The sequence below is a fragment of the Pelobates fuscus genome, chromosome 2, assembly GCF_036172605.1.
Source record: "Pelobates fuscus isolate aPelFus1 chromosome 2, aPelFus1.pri, whole genome shotgun sequence".
In the NCBI taxonomy this organism is placed as follows: Eukaryota; Metazoa; Chordata; class Amphibia; order Anura; family Pelobatidae; genus Pelobates; species Pelobates fuscus.
In genome coordinates, this window is record NC_086318.1 from 207,414,177 (window position 1) to 207,436,187 (window position 22,011).

The window sequence follows — 22,011 nt, forward strand, 5'->3', positions numbered from 1 at the left end:
ATCTGAATACACTTGATAAAAAACTTTTTTTGTTTCATTCAAACCAAATTTAATCCATTGGTTCATTCATTTTCAGACAAAATTCGGACATTATTGGTTGCCGAATCACATCGATAAGTTGAGAACAAGATGAGTCAGTCAGACAAAGGCAGTGACACGCACAATATATAAATATATATATAAAACAAAAGAACACAAATTTATAGAAAAAAATATTCTTAAACCAGGAGTAACAACTAAGAAAAGACAGGAGAAAGCAAATAACTATAAAATAAATTAGTTCAAATCATCAATAGGAATTAATAGCAAAACATGTATGTGTCAAGAATATATAAAAAATAAGAATAAGAAATCCCTAGGGTCCATGTAACAGTGTAGCTTGATGTAGCTAAAGATGTGAACTTGTTTACTTGAAAATAAAATGCAACAAAAATGTCAAGTAAAATGCAAATACTCAAGCACCCGGTCACTTAACCCCTTAAGGACACATGACATGTGTGACATGTCATGATTCCCTTTTATTCCAGAAGTTTGGTCCTTAAGGGGTTAAAGGACCACTATAGTGCCAGGAAAACAAACTTGTTTTCCTGGCACTATAGTGCCCTGAGGGTGCCCCCACCCTCAGGGTCCCACTCCCATGGCACTGAAGGGGTTGGAAGGGGTTAAAGGCTTACCTTTTTTCCAGCGTTGGGCTCCCTCGGCGCTGGGACTCTTCTCCCTCTTCTGACGTCACCGGCTGAATGCGCATGCGCGGCAAGAGCCGCGTGCACATTCAGCCAGTCCATAGGAAAGCATTCTCAATGCTTTCCTATGGACGCTGGCATCTTCTCACTGTGAAAATCCCAGTGAGAAGCGCGGAAGCGCCTCTAGCGGCTGTCAATGAGACAGCCACTAGAGGCTGGATTAACACATAGGTAAACATAGCAGTTTCTCTGAAACTGCTATGTTTACAGCAAAAAGGGTTAAACCTAGATGGACATGGAACCCAGACCACGTCATCCTTTAATATCTTACAAGGGTACACTAGATACCATAGGTGCTGTAGACACATATGAAGAGATAGTTTTTAACCGGGAGACCAGATTATTCCTCAAATAGCATACTGTTACAATGTTAAAAGTGCCTGTCAGGGAACATCATCCCTACACCCATCCAATCCTGGGCAATACTCCTCCTCCAATTCGGCCGAGAAAATTAAGGAGGCTGTAAGCCAAAATAAGTTGTTTGTAATTGGTGACTGGCATGCGTTCCAGCACTCGGTCTGAATGTGGAAAACTCGGTCAAGTGAGGGGGCGAAGTCAAAGTCCTGAAGGCTGTACAGCTTGTCCGTAAATTCACGAAAGGGAACTCCTTGCCTTAAGCGTTTCATGACTCAGAAGGGTCACTTCATCAGAGACTCAAATGGAATCACATTGAACAGTTGAGAACAAGATGAGTCAGACAGAAATATATATATATATATATATATATATACACACACACACACACACACACACAGTATCTCACAAAAGTGAGTACACCCCTCACATTTTTGTAAATATGTTATTATATCTTTTCATGTGACAACAATGAAGAAATTACACTCTGCTATAATGTAAAGTAGTATGTGTACAGCCTGTATAACAGTGTAAGTTTGCTGTCCCTTCAAAATAACTCCACACAGCCATTAATATCGAAATGTTAGCAACAAAAGTGAGTATACCCCTGAGTGGAAATGTCTAAATTGGGCCCAATTAGCCATTTTCCCTCCCCGGTATCATGTGAATTGTTTGTGTTACAAGGTCTCAGGTTTGAATGGGGAGCAGGTGTGTTAAATTTGGTGTTATCGCGCTTATACTCATTCATACTGGTCACTAGACGCTCAACATGGCACCTCATGGCAAAGAACTCTCTGAGGACCTGAAAAAAGAATTGTTGCTCAACATAAAGATGACCTAGCCTATAAGAAGATTGCCATTACCCTGAACTGAGCTGCAGCATGGTGGGAAAGATCATACTGTGGTTTCACAGGCAGGCTTATGCAATGTATGATCATATAATGTAACTAAACCCCATTATTTTTGCATAGATTAGGCGTTTTAAAAAAAACAAACAAATAAAATCTTTGAACATTGAAGTTGCTGTTTAGTGGATAGGTGAGTGCGCTGGATCTTGTGTATTGTATTGGCCCCCAGCAGCATCCCCATTTATGCATGTTCAGGTGAGTGCAGCCACCCCCCCCCTCTTGTTTCATATATATATATATATATATATATATATATATATATATATATATATATTAGTTAATACAATGTTAAACAAAAATCTGCACACCAGTCAAGCCATAAGACTTGCTTTTCCCACAGAAATCATACATTTGCAATGATGTTACTACTGCAAAGGATTCTGGGTGGGCATATGCAAATTAATAATATTGTCCCGTTCACTGTCTCTGTCTTACTTACTGACTCTTCATCTCAACTGTTCGTTCAATGCAATGCTTTATATATCTCTTTTGTTTAGTTTAATACTTTGTAATTTTATAATTTAAATTTATGTTGTAAAGTAATACTATAATAGTGACTATATGTTTTTTTAAGGTTTTAAAGTTTTCATTAAGGTAGTATCATTGCATTACAAACTGTAACAAAAATATACCCCAACACGCAGGATTCAACTCAACAGAAGACAACACAGAGGGGAGATACGTCTACCGGACCTTAGAGTGGCCGGACTCGACGTATATGAGAGGAGTACAGAGTCAGGAGCGATCCGAGGTCAAGGGCACAAAGAGACAGCATAGCCGGGGTCTGGTACACAGTAAAGAGCAAGCCGACAAAAGGAACAGATAAGGATAAAGAGATAACGTAGTCAGAAACAAAACCAAGGTCAAGTACGAAGGAACACAACTGAACACAACAAGCGCTAAAGGGAACTGTAACAGAAACCACGATAGGGCAAGGAACTAAGGGAAAAAGGTGAGTATATATACGTAAACATCTATTTTGATTGGCCCCTGTCACATCCACGCCCCCAACAGGTAAGTGTATGGGGAGTGTGGCATGACAGGGACCAATGAGAGGCCTTTGCCAATTTAGGCTCCCACTGTACCTTTAAGAGCGCGCCCGAGACCCGCGGCACGCTCTTAGAGTCAGGCGGGACACGTGACTGCTTCTCGCGGTCACTGCCCGCCTTCCTGTTGCAGCCGTCGGATGAGTAGCGCGCGGTTCGTGCAAACCGCTACACAAACAGAAAAAGCCAAAGGCAAAGGTCCATCTGACTGAATACATGTTACAGGTACAGGTATAGCAAGAATAGGCTTTACATACACTTATATCAAGCTATTACAACATGAGGCAGGTGTGTTTTAGTCCCCTCAGAGTCTGTTAGGTTGGTGTGCACCCCCTGGAGGGCATGGGCCATATTTTGGTATGTGCATTGTATTGGATCAGGGTCTTGTGTTTGCACCGGCTATATGCTGGTAGGATTTTATTTATAGAACAGTAAGTTCCTATTGTAATTTTGAAGGCGACTCACCATCCAGACAATGATAGTTCTTCTCCTTTCCACTTACGCCATCAACTTTCATCAATACAGGTAAAGTGAAGTGACATTTTAATTTCATTTATTGTACATTGTCTTATTTTATTTTTATATGATTTTATGCAGGTAAGGTATTATGAAACAGTCAAATTTGTGTTAAAATGCTGTAATTGTGGGGGTCTGGAATGGATTAATCTAATTTACATGCATTTCTATAGGAAATGTTGATTCGGTTCTCGAACAAAACGGAACTCAAACCGCTTTCTAGAACGGAACGGATTAAGTTTGAGTTCCAGGGTTCCACTGTGGTAACAAACCACCACTTTTCTACGTAGGATTTTGTCACAGATTTTATGTAACCACAGCCTTCTAGGGTAATTAAAGTCCAGGGCACATCCAGCTCAGTTTTCCAGATTTATTTTGTGAAAATAAACAGGTGCTTCAAATAAAAATAAACAAAGCAAACATCCTTGCTCTTGTTTGAACACCTACAAACTCTCGGACCTAATTTTTCTGATGAGGTGCTAGAGTGTCAGCAATGTTAACCTCTGGTACTTTGTCTACTTTGGTCAGAGGAACTTTGTCTGTCATGGCAATCAATGCCTCACTGTCTGTCCAGGGTTTAAGTAAATTTGTATGGTATATTTGTTTGGGCTTTCTTCTACCAGGTTGTCTCACCTTATAATTCACCTCATTGACTCGTTCAATGATCTCGTATGGGCCATGCCAGTTTCCAAGGAATTTACTTTCTACTGTGGGGATTAGTACCATAACCCTGTCTCCAGGTTGAAAGACCCCAAGTCTAGCATTCCTGTTATAACTAGCTTTCTGGGCTTCCTGTGCGCTTTCCATATTTCCCCTGACAATTGGCATTATGGCCTCAATGTGATCCTGCATTTGTGCCACATGTTCAATAACACTACTATGAGGCTTGTGTTCCTGTTCCCATGTTTCCTTCGCAACATCAAGGAGACCTCTAGGATGTCTGCCATATAACAATTCAAAAGGTGAGAACCCTGTGGAAGCTTGGGGGACTTCTCTGATAGCAAACATTAGATATGGGAGCAAACAATCCCAATTCTTAGCATCTTTATCAATTACCTTACGGAGCATTGCTTTTAATGTTTTATTAAATCTTTCCACTAACCCATCAGTTTGTGGGTGATACACTGAAGTTTTCAATTGTCTAATCTTCAACAGGTTGCATAGCTCTTTCATCACTCGTGACATGAAAGGAGTACCTTGGTCTGTAAGTACTTCTCTAGGTATTCCAACCCGGCTGAACATAAACATTAACTCTCTGGCAATGGTTTTAGCTGAGGTATTTCTTATAGGTATAGCTTCGGGATAGCGGGTAGCATAATCTAGTACTACCAATATATATTGGTGCCCCCTAGTGGATTTAAGTAAAGGACCAACCAGGTCCATAGCAATTATTCCAAATGGGACTTCTATAATATGAGGAGGAATGAGGGGATTACGGAAAGCTTGGAATGGAGCCTTTCTTTGGCATTCTGGGCATGACTTGCAAAATCGCTCTATAGCAGAGTAGATTCCTGGCCAGTAAAATCTTCTTAGTACTCTCTCCCTGTTTTTTTTCAATCCCAAGATGCCCCCCTAATACATGGCTGTGAGCTAATTTAAAGACTAGGTTCCTGTGGGATTGAGGTACCAGTAATTGCTCAACCTCTTCAACCCCCCTCCTCTCTACTCAGTAAAGTAAATTATTTCTTTCTGCAAAATAGGGAAGGGACAATTGGGTTTCTGGGTTAACAGGAGTACCTTCCACTACCTGAACATTGTTACGGGCAGCTACCAAGGTTTGATCCTCCCATTGGGCAGCCCGAAAATTTCCTGAACTAATACCTAGATGATGGAACTCCACCTCTTCCCTTAGATTGTCTACTTGGGAGGAATCACTTTCATTGTGTTCCCCTTCCTCACCCAAACATACTACAGTGGGTTCATTTTCACTATACTGCTCCAAATCAATCGTAGAAAAAGGGAAACCATTCTCTAAACCCACTGTTTCTGCCTCTACCTCTGTATGCTTATCCTGTTTTATTACAGTATCTTCCTGAATTTTCCGAAAGAGGGGAAAATCACGCCCCAATACAGCATCATAAGGCAATGATGGTACCACCCCAACTCTATGTTTTATCGCCCCTACTGCGGTAGCAAAGTCCGCCTCGGCCGTGGGGTACGTGTAGGTGTCACCATGTATGCATATTATATCCAACACGTGAATTTTATCTACTTGCTCACTCTGAAGTAAAGATCTCTTTACCAATGAAACCTCACTCCCAGAATCTAAGAGTGCTTGCACACTCCTCCCCTCCATATTTACAGATTTGACATGATTAATACCACCAGTACTTGTTAAAGCAGACATTTGTGTGTATACCAACAATGCACCATGTTTCTCCCCCCTCCCCAAATTACATTCCATAGGTTCATCAGTCTGTGGACAGTTACGTGCAATATGTCCAATCTTCTGACATCTATAACACTTTATCTCTCTCTCAGTCTGGCCTTGTGGCCGGGTTGGGAACATGGGCACCCAATTTTCCAGGTAGTCAGTCTGTCTATGGGTCTGTACAGAATCTTTTTTCCCCATCTGTTTCTTTAAACCCACCAGACTTCTTTGCAAGTATCCTGTTACTTTGCAATTTGGCGTTAAGGTAAGGTTCTTTACTCTGAGTTTCATTAGCAAACCGGTATCTCTCTGTCAAGTTCATAATTTCTTCTGGGTCCTTTGGATCCGCTTGACTGACCCATTTCCGTAGCGTTATCGGCAGACTCCTGAGGAAGCGATCCATAACCACCTTTTCAATGATTACTGCAGCAGTGTTGATTTCTGGCTGTAGCCACTTCTGGGCAAGTCTCAAAAGGTCATACATTTGTGACCTAGTAGATTTCTCTGTATCATAAACCCAAGCATTATATCTTTGGGCTCGCACTGCAGGCGTAACTCCAAGCCGTGTTAGTATTTCTGCTTTCAATCGGTCATAGTCTTGTGCTTGGCTGAGAGGCAAATCATCATATGCTTTTTGGGATTCTCCACTGAGGCAAGGGGCTAATAATCCTGCCCACTGACCTGGAGGCCATCCTTCTCGGGTAGCAATCCTTTCAAAGGTTGTCAGGTAAGCCTCCATGTCATCAACCTCACTCACTTTATGTAATAAGTCAGTAACTCTAATCCAGCGCCCCCTATCCATAGTAGGGGTAGTCACACTTGACAGCATGGTTTGTTGCAAAGCACTTGTTAGTTTTTCTCTGTCTTCCCGCTGAGTTTCCATAACGCAGTCTATTTGTGTGGCTAATAAGCGGTTTGTCTCCTGTTGGACCGCAACAGCCTGCCGCTGTGACTCCATGAGGCTACTGATCTGCGCCGCTGTTACACGGTTTGTGTCTTGCTGGGTAGTAGTAGCCTGTACCAAGGCTTTTACTAACTCTTCCATCTTGCTTTTTTTTTTTTTTTTTTTTTTTTTTTAGCCACCTGGTAAATATCACACATCACACCTGCAGGCCTCTGTTTCAAACAACCAGTCTCAGTTTGCAGAGTCACAGTAGCTTAGGCCTCTATACCCACAGACCGTATAAATGTGCTTTAAATGCCCACATTCTCCACCATCTTGTGACCTTTATGGGCAAAGCAACACAGTCCTCTAGGGTAACAGGTATAGAACAACAGTCTCTTATGCAAAAAATGGTGTGGTTTATTTACAGCGTTCACAAAAATCCATGTAGCAATCATTTTTTTCAAAACTGCAGCACAACAGAAAGGAAAATCTACAAACAATCCTAGCTCAAATTTGAGCACTAAACATAAAGTAATGTCCCTTACTAAACCAGGGTAATAAACTACACAAATCAACAAAGATAAACATTGGTTTCACCAACCTTTAGCACTTTGTTTGGTGCTGCTCTGCACAGACCTGCTCTCTGCAGGTCAGATTGTATCTCTCTCCTTTCTGCTCTGAGACCTGCTAATTAAAGCCTCAGCAGTTGCTAATTGGGCAGGTGAATGAGTACAGACTATGGAGGATTCTGGGTCCTAGATACCTTCCTTCTATTACCCTCCCATAGACTCTGTCACAGCATATATAATAAGTCTATATATTAAAAGTATAATTGTGTATATGAAGTAATTGTTGTATAATATATACAGATATTAATATAAATGTACACACTGCATCACTACAAACTATTGCCTCTATACACATCCCTATACACTTACTACATCACCTACACCCACACCGACACTTAATACATCTCAGCAGCCAGATGGCAAAGACCGCAGCTCTAAGTGCCTGCAAGATGGTGGTGGAATGGGTGCTGGCCCTGTGGGAACAGGCCTTAAGCAGTGTAAGAAGCCCCAAAGTTACTGATGGCAGCCCTGGTTTAAGCACAGTAAAAACAAAATTAAAGCTTTTCTTCCTTATAATCCATAATATAATCACTAACATTTTTAGGTAACTTTCAAATTCTATAACAGCCGAACATATTGCTTTATTTTTATATGTTTGTTAAAAAAAGTAGTTTTAGCTAGTTTTCACAGTTAGAAAAGTATGTGCATAAATATATCTCAATAAACTATGTAATGCCAGGCAATGATGTCATGAATCCATGAAGAAAAACACAAAATACTAACAAAAATAATTATTCAATCGCATGATTTTATTTTGCAGCCTAGTGAATAAACACTGTTGCGTTGTTCAGTTCAGTTTATGTCTAATAGATACAAAAGCATTAGACTGGCAGAGAGACAAAAGATTGTCAGACAGACAGACATTAATTACCTTGTTCACTGGGATGTGCTATCTTAGATGAGAGTGATCTTAGCACTGCCATTGTATATCCACTAGGGGCATTTATTATTGAACCTGAAAGAAACAAGTAAACTTTAAATTAATTATAAAATAGAATGTTACTTAAAGGACCACTATAGGCACCAGACCACTTCAGCTTAATGAAGTGGTCTGGATGCCAGGTCCATCTAGTATTAACCCTGCTTGCTCTAAACATAGCAGTTTCAGAGAAACTGCTATGTTTACATATGGGTTAATCCAGCCTCTAGTGGCTATCTCATTGACATCCGCTAGAGGCGCTTCCGTGCTTCTCACTGTGATTTTCACAGTGAGAAGATGCCAGCGTCCATAGGAAAGCATTGAGAATGCTTTCCTATGGACTGGTTGAATGCGCGCGCGGCTCTTGACGCGCATGCGCATACAGCCGGTGAAGAGGGAGCCCGACGCTGGAGAAAGGTGAGAGTTTAACCTCCTTCCTCCCCCTTCAGCCCGGTGGGAGTGGGACCCTGAGGATGGGGGCACCCTCAGGGCTCTATAGTGCCAGGAAAACAAGTTTGTTTTCCTGGCACCATAGTGGTCCTTTAAATGTACTTAAGTTATATGTATTTTGAGAACACCTACAAATGTAATATGATTTTTCACCATATATAATCATGTTCAAGCATAAAAATAAACACAACCACTTCAAATTTATCTTTATAAACAATGCTAGTATTGAAACGTAACTCTATAATCACAGTTTTACCAATTAATACACAAACACTTGATCTAGTACACATTTGGTAGTTAATTTAAGAAACCTTATTAGGAACCATTATATAAAATATATGAAGTATCATGATATAGTGTTAACACATGTTTTAGTATAGATCAATGTTCAGTTTAATAAATGTTGGACAAACATAAAATAGAATTTTAAGACTATAAAAAACACCAAATAAATTACAACCTGCCAGTGAATTAAAGCAAGCTGCTCCATAAGCCTGATGACACTGCTAGTGCACAGTTTGCGTTATTTGTTAGACTTCTTTGATTTATCTTGGATTTTCTCTAAAAAGTTAAGAATTAAAATGATAAACCTAATCATAAACCATGTTTGTAAAGAGCTTAACACATTCTAAAGATCAATTTTGGTTAAGATCAGTTTCCCCATACAAATAGAGAAACACATTTCCTAAATCTTTTTTTAGGACTGGTCAGCTCAAATGAATGGTGTCACGGCTGGTCTGACCCAATGTCAGGGTAAGCAAGCCCTTACCTACTTGATTCTATCTTCCATATAAATAATGCAACAAGAAGGAAGACTTAACATCATTCCAGAAGGAATCATCTCAGATCAATTTACAGTCATATCATAGACAATAACATTAAATCAGTCACAATGTTGTAAAGGCTTTTCCAGGATACACTCATATTCACTGACAGACACACACTGATTTGACAAACACACACACACACACACACACACACTCACTGATTGGACACAATTATGGGGTCATGATCTTGTTCAGGTCAGATTGGAGGCTTTCGCCAGAGTTAACTAAAGAGGCTTTATTGGTAGGTTTTGACATATCAGCAGGTTAAGTTATAGAAATCAATAATAGGGAGAAGGGAAGTGAGAGAAATAAACATTAAGGCAATATACCCTATACAGATAATAAACAGATTTGCAAATAAGAAAGCTAGAGATAACAGTATAGGAAGAATAATAAGATAGGTATAAAGAACAATACGGTTTAAGAGTAGGAAAATAACACCTTGTAAATAAGAGTACCCAGAAATGTTAAGCAGGTTTGTATAATTCAGGTAGTCAGGATAAAGCAGAGTTGTAAGCAATCCAGGTTGGTATGGAGCATGGATGGAAGTAAGCCAGGTAGGCAGGATAAAGCAGAGTTGTGAGTAATCCAGGTTGGTATTGAGCAGGGTTTCTAAGTAAACCAGGTTGACAGGATGAAGCAGAATTGCAGGCAATCCAGGTTGGTATGGAGTAGGGTTGGTAGTGAATTAGGTTGGAAGCAATGAAGGCAAGTCACACGTTGCTTCTCAGGAACCAGGATCTGACATCTTTCTGTAAGAACATCAACTTCAATGTTAAGGCCACTTGGTTTGTTGGGTGTGGCCTTTTTTTAGCATACTTGATTCATGCTATACAGGTGAGAGACTCAGGTGACTAGTGGCTAGGGTGGCCACTAGTGGTGGAGAGCTGGAACATGATTTAAAGTAACAGAAATAAATGAACATAGAACAGTTGTCAGAATTGGATCCTGACAGATGGACACACACTCACAGACTCACTCACTGACACACACAAACACTGACACACATACTTACTGACACACTCAGGTACACACAAATATTGTTTTGTTTTTTATTTGTATTTAAGTCCACCCAGACTCCCTACCTTTTGGAGAGCTGGATTAGGATCCAGTGGGGCTGATGGGATCCTGTCACCTTCATGCTCTTCTTGCTTTGCTCCATCATGCACCATTTAGTGATGCTAGGGTCGCAGTGACATCATATCCTAGCTCCAAGCATCAATGCAGGATGCTGATGGAGCAGAGGAAGATGAACATGAAGATTACAGCTCCCTCATTCATGCACAGCCGTCCAACCTTAGGTAGCCCTAAGGTAGCCTGTCAGCTAGCTCATGGGCCCACTCATTAACAGGTGGAACACAAAGGGCTCAGTCATACTCACAGCCTCAGCGACCCCTGTTCTTCTGCCACTGAGGTAGGGTTTTATCATTTTTTTTTAATACATATATGCACTGGAAGCATATTAAAATGCTGGCACTAGATGTGCTTGTAGAAACTTAGCAGTATTGATAAATATAGCATGCTTGACGTTATAGGAATTTATAGGACAACAGATCCTTTCTAAGATCCTTCCTGCCTCTTCCTTCTTTTTCTGTATACTGTAACTAATGAGTGATGAGAATACAGTTTCATTTAACTGACCTTTAGAAGGTTGCATGTGATGCTATACCCATTTTCTGAGTGAATAGTTTCTATCAGACAGATATCCAGATCTCTGCCTTCCTTCTTGACATGCTATCAACTCTTATCCTGCTATTGATGGTGTGAGAAAAAAAAATGTTTCACTAATCCCAGGTTAGTAGGGGAACATCATTTTGATTTTTGTGCATTTGTTTTAGCCTATAATTTCTGCAATTAGTGAGCAAAATAAATATTGTTTTTATGTTGCCCTCAAAGGCTATACATACCGATAAGGCCTAATCAAAATTGACGATTGATAAAATTCAGAATCCCCATATTTGAAATGAATTTTTAAAATTAACCAATTTTTGTTTTGTTTCAATATAAAAAAGTACATTCTACTCTTATTGCCGAATGTCCCTTCTAACTATGGTAGAGGATATCCAAATCATTCTTTGCAGGTCTGATTTGGGGATTATCCCTGACATTTGAAATTTGAGAGGCACATCCAATGGTTGGTATTTTATTTTTTTGTGTGTGGAAATTTAGACAGACTTTGGGCTAGATGGAAGGTTCTCAAGCATCAGATTATATTGCATACTACCAAGCACTCAACATAAGTTGAACAGGTGTGAACTTGAGAAACCTTAGAGGCACATCAAAGGCACAATTAGATAGAACAGTTAAACAGAGAGACATATTCACCAAGTAAAATGTGAATATTTTGGGGATGTACTACATAAAGAGTGAAACAGTTTTACACAAGCTAAAGAAACACCACAATCTAATTCATGAAGGTAACTTAAGCCATCTGTTAATTAGCTTGAATTCAGTTCAACATTGGTTTTAGGATCTGCTGGAATAAAGAAAGTAAATTGAAAGTAAAGGCAAAATGAAAACAAAAAACACTTGACAATATATGTTATGATTTGGCTAACTTAATATTTCTTTATATTTTCTTCAATATAGTATGTCTGCTATATTAGCAGGCTAATTATTACATTTAAATCCATTATCAAGAAAACAAAACCGTATTGTCAACATGCTGATGTAAGTACAAAAAGCTTGTAAAAATTTGATGGAATGACTGACTGAAAGCGCTAACAGGTTTTGTGTTTAAATTTTACTATCATAAATTTTACCAAGCATTAAATGGCCTTAATATATTAAAAAGATGGCAATAAAAGTTAATATGTGACAGCACCCAACCGCCAAAAGCTATTATCCCTTTTATCGCCAGAGGAATTTCTTTCTTACAAGAATAAAAAGTCATGAACTCCTATAGTAAAAAAAAAAATCAAATTGAATAATAAAGAGGAGACGTTATTATTACACCAAAATTCAGGGGCCTTTTAAAGCTCTCCCAAATGCTTCTAAGACATGAAGAATTGTCATATACAGAATATAATGTAATCTTACACTGCAAATAATATATGCAATTGAAATAAAGCACTAATAAATACAAGTTAAGTTTGATTATATATTTACCATAAACATACATATTTTAAATGACTAACATTTAAAATACATGGTTGACAAAAAGTATACTTAAATAGAAAGAGAAAACTAACATTAAGAGAGACGAACAGCAGCTTACATATCCTTTGATTAAAGAGATGTACAAGTGAGAAGAGATTTTAAACATGCCCCAAGAGATAAAATAAAGAATATATATATGATATAAAAACATATAAAGTCAATTTAGAAATGTATTGAATTTTACAATCAATACATTCAATAAAACTATATATTAAAAAGGGACAAGACATTAAAATAATTCAGATTATTATGTGTTATTGTGGATTCTTACATAACAGTATAAACATCACGCACAAATATCAGGCAGACTAAAGAAAGAGGTATAGAATAATTATATGCAGAGATTCCATTCCCTCTAAACTGTAATACATTCTGTAATGTTTATGTATGGAATACTTACATTTCCAGCCCCTAAAACAGCTGCACTTGTGCAGGCAAATGTCAAGAACAGAAAGATTACACCCTGACAAGAGAGAGGCATCACTAATAAAAATATAATTATGGTGTGCAACAGGTATTTATGGTATTTATGGAATATAAATGCTGTTTCATTTATCAAATAGGAAAGGGTTGAAATATTTTTTAACATCTGTATTTCCTTCCTTACATTCAAATCAAATAAAGAATCTTCTCATCTTCTTACTGCATATAGTAGGCTCTCATTATACAGGGATCTCTAGTGGAATTGGTCTACTATTACAGGCAAATCAATTACACATCCAGTATTATGGGTCAATCGTTGTGTCACAATGTATTTGAAAAAGATACACATTTAGATTACACTATTGTCTTGTGCTGAGCCAGAACCACTTATATTATGTTATGGACATCCATATGTGCATTTGATGCAGCACTTTGAATTCAGAGTACTTTGTGTAACGGATCCCATATACTCTGGCTGAGTATATCTTTGCAGAATCTCCCCAATTCCCAAGCGCAGAAGTGATTATAGCGAATATAGCTCCCAATCCCCCAAACATGAGCCAATATTTCATGAAAGGGTAAACCGAATCTGTTTAATGGCAGCCACAACTGGCTTTATATGCAGGTCCCCATGCAAGGGGTACTCCCCCCTGTACCAGAGAGTAGACTACAGTAAAAACATACACACAATTACATTGGTTCTCAGGTCCAGGACACTTCCATACAAAATAGTTCAATCCCTCTCCTGTGCCTGGGAGATAATTGAGTCAAGCACTGTTTTAAACTCAATCATCCCCGGGACAAAAAACATAAATTTTTACAAAATCCCCAAAATATCTTAAAAAAACACAAATTTCACATAAAGGAACCCCCATGGTATATACATCCCTGGATAGTCTGGGTCTGAGCACCCACCATATCCAAAAAGAGCTCAGATCCCACTAACACAGCCAAATCACCACCGGGGTGAAGTTATGACCGACTGCTCATGAGGCGCCAGCCCAAAATAGTTCCAGAGTTTTAGAGGCAGCGGTCGGTCATGTTCAGGAGGTCCAAAACGTACAAATAGGTGAACGGTTCCCCTGGCTCATTGTTAGCGTTTGTTTGTGAGGTCCATCCAAACAAACCTACTGAACAGCGCTCTCTTGGCTTGCCGCAAACAGAAGCAGGTGTTCGCATAGTTTTACCGGTGTTTGTGCCTTAGAGTGTCCGCCTCGGAGTTCCAGACACTGTCAGCTTTCGTGCACATAATTCTTGCGGTTTCTTTAAACTTAATGAGCCAGGGGGGTGGTCGGTTTTTGGTACTTTATAATTCCGATTGGCAGGAGGATGAGGGAACCAAAGTTCAAACAGATTCCCAAACTGAGGAGGAGAATGGCTCTGGGGAAGGAAAAATAGGGGTTTTGTCACATAGTTCCCCCCAGTTCCATGGGACGGCATACCACCTAGACCCCAATGGGTCAGCTTGGGGATGTCCGGTAAATAGAAGTTATTTCTCCAGTTAGGTTTGCCAAGGCAACTCATATGCATTGGCATTCTGCTTTCCTGGTCGGTATTGCATAGTAAAGTTGTATGGCTTCAGTGCCAAGTTCCATCTTAACAGCCTGGGGTTGTCTCCAGCTACTCTGTTAAGCCAAATTAGGGGGTTGTGGTCAGTAATTTAAGATTGCCATTGAATCGTTCACTGAGTCCGTTTGCCAAAGCTGTTGAGTAATGGCTGCTGTGAACTGTGTCCCCTGATCGGACACGATTTTCCCGAGGGAATCATACTCGAGTGAAGACCCACACCAGAGCTTCTGCTACGGTCTCTGTGTGGATATTAGAGAGGGACATGACCTCAGGGTATCGAGTAGCGTAGTCCACCACCGTAAGAATATACTTCTTCCCTGATGGACTAGGCTTACTAAATCTTAAGTATAAAAACAAAGTGGTAATCCGCGCCAAAAAAGTGTAAAAGATAATTCAGAAATAATTATAATATATACATACATACAGAAAATCCGGTGGTATGGTGATGTATGTAACCCTCAAAGGAAAAAAAAATACAAAACAATAATAGTGCAGTACGTCAGTAGTATAAATACATAAATAAATCATTAAAAGACTAACTCACACTTTGCAGAGCTACTAAGAGCTCTGTTGTACAACGCCTGGATGGTACAATCCCCATCTCGGGATATCAGGATGATGGTACAGTGCGGTATCCGATTCTCCACAGTCGTATATAGAAGAAATAACAATAAAATCCAATGGTACAGTATGTACAATAAAAAGATGGCTTGTAAATAAAAAAGAGGTATCCTACTTACAATTTCCAGAGCAATTTCTACTAGTTCTGTCTTGTTTTCATGTTTGGTGCCTATCTCTAGTCTTGCCTTGTTTCTAGTACTGGATACAATCTTGCTGCAGAGCCTCCCTATTCAGCTCCTGGGAGGTCTGCTAATTTCCATGCCCCTAGTTCCTGGGATCCGCTTAAGCTGATTCAGGGTCTTGGTATGTGGCTGCACAAACGCTGGTGCTTAACACCAGGGGTTGTGCGGTTACCCAGCACCAGACCCTGCTAATCCACCTCCACGCTGTGACTCCTACTCTGAACATCAGGCATACTGGGTCTCGGTCCTCGCTCCACCGCCTGGACAGACCCAGGTGTCCCGGTTTCTGTACTGCCACCCTGACACTGACAAAATTTAAATATAAATTCGATAGGATGAAAATTAAAACAGTACCAGATGATATATTGTACAGGAACAAGGCATAAATATGAAATAAGAGATATTGCACACAGTATATTGCACATAAACAAGACATGCATATATATAGGAGATAAAAAAATATTGCACATAGGAGAGGTGTGTAAATAGTGGATAAAATATATGCTATAAAAAAAAATTATATAAAAACTACGCCTATATTATAAAAAATTTAAAAGATCAAATTCAGCATTAAGACCTTTGGTTTAGTGTGTCTAAAAATAGACCCACTCCATTTCTTTTTTACCCAATTTCTTAATCATATCTCCACCTCTCCAATGTTGGGACAACTTAATGATACCAATAAACTTTAAGTGATGTGGATCATTATTATGTAGTTCAAAGTGAGATGATACCAAATGACCCTTTTTCAATATTTCTACAGTGCTCTCCAATTCTAATATTGAGAGGTCTTATAGTTCTCCCTACATATTGGAGCCCACATGGGCATTCCAGTAAGTAAATCACATTTTTACTCATACAAGTGATGGTGTCCTTAGTATTATAACTCTTATTTGTATTGTTTGATTTAAAACTTTATGAGTGTCGGTCAATCTTTTTGTTTTTTTTGCAAGCTACACAACAATTACACCTAAAAAAATATTTTTTATTTTTCATAAAATTATTCATTACATCAGAGTGTTTTTGTTTTGTATATTTTTTTTGTATAATTTTGTGTAAGTTGCATTCTTAAATTTGGAGCCCCTCTGAATATAATTTTCGGTTGATCCGGAATAATATCTCCTAATATTGGATCTTCTTTTAATAAATGCCAATTATTCCTAATTATTTTCTTAATCTGTTTATTCTTATTATTATAGTCTAAAATAATAGGTAATGTAAAATCATTCCCATTACTATTAGTATTCCTTGAGTCTTTATTTTTAATTAGAGTTTTTCTATCTATATTCATTATATTTTCTATAGTTTCATCCAATCTTTCCTTACCGTAACCTTTCTCAATGAATTTATCCTTCATTTCATTTGCCTGAATTTTAAAAACATTACTATCAGAACAATTTCTCTTTAGTCTGAGGAATTGGCTCTTAGGAATGCTATCGAGCCAACTCCTATAGTGGCAGCTGTCTGTTCCAATAAAATTATTTACACGGACTGGTTTAAAATGAGTTTTAGTATTAATTCTCTTATCTTTAATATAAATATCTAGATCTAAAAAAGTAACACTGGTCTGGCTAAAATCTGCCTTTAAAACTATACCATCATTGTTATTATTTAAAAATTCTATAAAAGATTCTGCTGTGGAAAGTGGACCTTTCCATATTAAGAGGATGTCGTCTATATAACGGAAATAGGTGACCAGGTTCTCCACCCAGCCATGCCCACTCCACACCTTTCTCTCTTCCCACTCGGTCATGTAAATATTAAGAAAATTGGGAAAAAAGAAATGCAATGGGTTTACTATATGAATACTTTACACCCTAATGGTTTAAACCTGGAAATTGATTTATTACATTTTTTTTATCAAGTTAAGGTATTCCTTTAAGATGTATATAAATTAATTTTTAAAATAACTTTTTGATACATTTTTTTACTGTTTTTACTTATTTATTTTTTATGAAAGTATTTTTTTGGAACATTCTCTACCTTTGGTAATACATTATAACAACTTCTATACCCATTCTTATTCATAATAACCAGTTTCCTTTATGGTAAATCTATCATTAGAGTGGTATATTGTACATAGCTTTTTGATATCTATGTATGTACTTCTTACACATATTCAAATATCCACATTCCTTCTATTAGTATTTATGATCAATTTCTGAGAATTATTTTGTATGTTTATTTCATGAATCAATTAAAGCTAATATCCTGCCAATTTTTATCATGTTCATGTTACACATATTTTTATTCATTTTAATATTATATATATATATATGGATTATAGATAGAGATGTCCTGAATAGTTCGCTGGCGAATAGTTCCTGGCGAACATAGCTAGACAGAAGTGTGTTATATTTGAGCATGCTAGGCTGAACGTGCGTATATCATGGCTAGTTGCACTGAGGGTATGAGTATATAGAAGTACATTGTTGTGAAAGATGGCTGTCATGTTTAGGCTGCAGCTTGCACGTTATCAACTGTGTATTTATATCAGCAGCTCCACCACTAGTTATAAATCAAGTGTGAGTCGGCCCATGAGATGAGACTAGTGAATAACATAATACATGAACGGTTAAGGTAAAGGCATGTAAGGAACTACGACAATAAACTCTTTAGGAGGTGAAATAATGACATGTTTAAACGCTTGCTACTTTACGATTAGTTAATGTGCAGAGAGCAGTTCATGTGATCAAAGGCATGGTGTGGAGGATCGGCTATAGTGGGACATGCTTGGCAGGCTGCTGTTTACTGCTTGTGCTCATCCGATCCCTTCTGGGCGCCAGGTGCAGACCCTGGGAGTCCCTGATACCTGGAACAACAAAGGCAAGTCTCTGGCTGAGTGCCGGGTTCGCGGCTTGAGGTGGTGGAAGCTTGTTTTGTCGGGTGGTCGGATCTGTCCCGGTGGTGCTTCACGTCCGGTGCAGGATTGTGGTGGCTTAAGGTGGAGGAAAGTGCTTGACGTGGGGCAGGCTCTGCATTTCTGTTTGTGCCTCCGATCCCGTCTTCGACGCCTTTTGCGTTGGTGGATTTTAATGGGGACTGCTTCGCTTAGTTGTAGTGGAGCTTGTTGGGGCTGTGGTGGAGCTTGTTGGGGCTTCCTGCTTGTTATTTGCTTCCAAAAGTGATTAAAGAGTCTGTCCAGCTTAGACTCAATATCCTGCCATGCTTTGCTGGTACCAGGAGGACACGCGGCTGCTGTCATATTGGGAGAGTCGCAGATGATTATGTCAGCCTGGGCGGCTGTGCTCTGTGCGTCCATTAGCTCCAGACAGCCTCTCAGGGCTGGACCGGGATAACCCCCACCGGTCCGAGGGTGGGGGGGTAACGGAGCTCCTGCCGGGAAGTAGCTGCTCCTGGGCATCCCAGGATCGGGAGATCGTCCGCCTCTCCCGCCCGGTGAGCACCAGGCCACACTTGCCACGCGGAGGTAAGTAAGACTCTGTCAAGTTGCTGACCGCTATTAAGTATGTCGGGTCGGTCAGGTAGGAGCAACATTGCTGGGTCATCCCCTTCTGGGGTGAAATTCGCTTGTTGCTTAAAGTGAGATATTGAGGGAGCTCACACGAAGTGCGTCTTTCCTCCATGACAGCTAGGCCCCGCCTCCCGGAAGCTGCATTCTTAGTGAGAGGAGGGACAGTGTAGCTGCTGCTGATTTAATAGGGAAATTGATAGCTAGGCTAGTGGATTCAGTGTCCACTACAGTCCTGAAGGACTCATCTGCAAGGACAGCACCCCAAAAAGCCCTTTTTAGGGCTAGAACATCAGTCTGCTTTTTTTTTTCCTGTGTAATCTAATTGCAGTTGCCTGCTTGCCAGTGTGTGTGTCAGGCTCACAGCGTATACTGTGCCCACTTGCCCAGTGCCACCACTCATATCTGGTGTCACAATAGCTTGCATTTAAAAAAAAAACTTTTTGGACTGTAATATAATAGCAGTCAGTTTCCTTCACACGTGTGCGTTTCAGGGCCTGCCAGGGCACAGTGCAACTCATATCTGGTGTAACAGTAGTGTACATAAAAAAAAACTAGAAATTTGACTGTGAAATAATAGCAGTCAGTTTCCTTCACATGTGTGCATTTCAGGGCCTGCCAGGGCACAGTGTCACACCAGTGCAACTCATATCTGGTGTAACAGTAGTGTACATTTAAAAAAAAATAATACAATTTTGACTGTAATAGATTGAATAGCAGTTAGTTGTCTGCAAGCGTGTGTGTCAGGCCTACAGCGTCTACTCTGCCAACTTCTGCCAGTGCACAGTGCCACTCATATGTGTTGTCACAGTAGCTTGCATGCATAGTACCACTAATCGAAAACAAAATGACAGGCAGAGGCAGGCCACCCCGCGGGGGCCGTCATGGTCGTGGTGCTGTGATTCCCTTTGGCCCTAGAATAATGCCCAATGCTCAGAGGCCACGTACCCTGAACTCGAAAAGTTCTGAGGACGTAGTTGACTGGCTAATACAGGACACCCAATTTTCTGCAGCTTCTGCTCGGAACCTTGATGCACCATTATCCTCCAGCTTAACTTCGGGCACCTCTCAAGTTACCACTCGCCCGCCTGCCACCACCACCAACACTAGCACCACAGCCGCTTCACTTGATCTGTCAGAGGAGTTATTTACACATCAGTTGGAAGAAATGAGTGATGCGAAACCATTATTGCCAGAGGATGTAGATAACGGATAGGTCTCAGGTAGCATTACACACATGGACATACGGTGTGATGATGATGATGTTGTACCCGCTGCTGCTACCTTTGCTGAGTTGTCAGATACAAGTGAAGCGGTTGATGATGACAATGTGTCCGTGGATGTCATGTGAGTGCCCGCTAGAGGAGAAGAAGAACAGGGGAAAAGTTCATATGGGGAGACAGAGAGGGGGAGGAGGAGACGAGTTGGAAGCAGGGAGAGGTCATCGCAAGGAGCTAGTGGCACAGTCAGAAAGCATGCATCGGCACCCGTGGTCAGCCAGACAGCACGCCAATCAACGCATGCTGTTGCCACCACCAGAATGCCGTCATTGCAGAGCTCAGCAGTGTGGCATTTTTTTTGTGTGTCTGCCTCTGACAATAGCGATGCCACTTGCAACCTGTGCCAAAAGAAACTGAGTCGTGGGAAGTCCAACACCCACCTAGGTACAACTGCTTTGCGAAGGCACATGATCGAAAATCACAAACGCCTATGGGATCAACACATGAGTACAAGCAGCACGCACACTCAAAGCCGCCATTCTGCTCCTGGTCCAGCATCTTCAGCCACGTCAACCACTGCTGTCCTCCTTGCCCCCTCTCAACCATCCACCACTCTGTCTCTCGCCTTGTGAAGTTCCTGCTCATCTGCCCACAGTCAGGTGTCTGTCAAGGACATGTTTGAGCGTAAGAAGCCAATGTCACAAAGTCACCCCCTCTTGCCCGGCATCTGACAGCTGGCTTGTCTGAACTCTTAGCCCGCCAGCTTTTACCATACAAGCTGGTAGAGTCTGAGGCGTTCCAAAAATTTGTAGCTATTGGGACACCACAGTGGAAGGTACCCGGCCAAAATTTCTCCCCAACCCCCAACCTGTACTTGATTGTGCAAAAGGAAGTAATGGCATGTCTGGCACACAGTGTTGGGGCAAGGGTCCATCTGACCCCTGATACCTGGTCTGCAAAGCATGGTCAGGGCAGGTATATCACCTACACTGCACATTGGGTAAACCTGCTGACGGCTGCCAAGCATGGAATGCGTGGCTCTGCAGAGGAGTTGGTGACACCGCCACGACCTGCAGGCAGGCCTGCTGCCACCTCCTCTACTCCTCCTACTCCATCCTCTTCCATAACCTCCTCGGCTGAGTCCTCTTCTGCTACTGCTTCTTGCTCCACATCAACGGCACCCCCCCAGCTCTCCAGGTACTATTCCACATCCCGGATACGGCAGTGTCACGCCATCTTGGGGTTGACTTGCCTGAAAGCAGAGAGTCACACCGGACCAGCACTCCTGTCCGCCCTGAATGCACAGGTGGATCAGTGGCTGACTCCGCACCAACTGGAGATCGGCAAAGTGGTTTGTGACAATGGAAGAAATTTGTTGGCGGCATTGAATTTGGGCAAGTTGACACATGTGCCGTGCATGGCACATGTGTGTAATCTGATCGTACAACGCTTTGTGCATAAGTACCCAGGCTTACAGGACGTCCTGAAGCAGGCCAGGAAGGTGTGTGGCCATTTCAGGCGTTCCTACACGGCCATGGCGCACTTTTCAGATATCTAGTGGCGAAACAACACGCCAGTGAGGCGCTTGATTTGCGACAGCCCGACACATTTGAATTAAACACTCCTAATGTTCGACCGCCTGCTCCAACAAGAAAAAGCCATTAACGACTATTTGTATGACCGGGGTGCTAGGACAGCCTCTGGGGATTTTTTTGC

General features: G+C 40.7%; 1 protein-coding gene across 1 annotated transcript in view; it reads right to left on the reverse strand.

Annotated features, from left to right (window-relative positions):
• The window catches only part of LOC134585705 (proton-coupled folate transporter-like), a 542,847-nt gene that overhangs the window by 247,349 nt on the left and 273,487 nt on the right, over window positions 1-22,011 (reverse strand). The window contains exon 5 of the mRNA XM_063441161.1: window positions 8,325-8,408. Within this exon, the coding sequence (XP_063297231.1) occupies window positions 8,325-8,408 (84 nt within the window). The remainder of the gene's footprint in view (window positions 1-8,324; window positions 8,409-22,011) is intronic.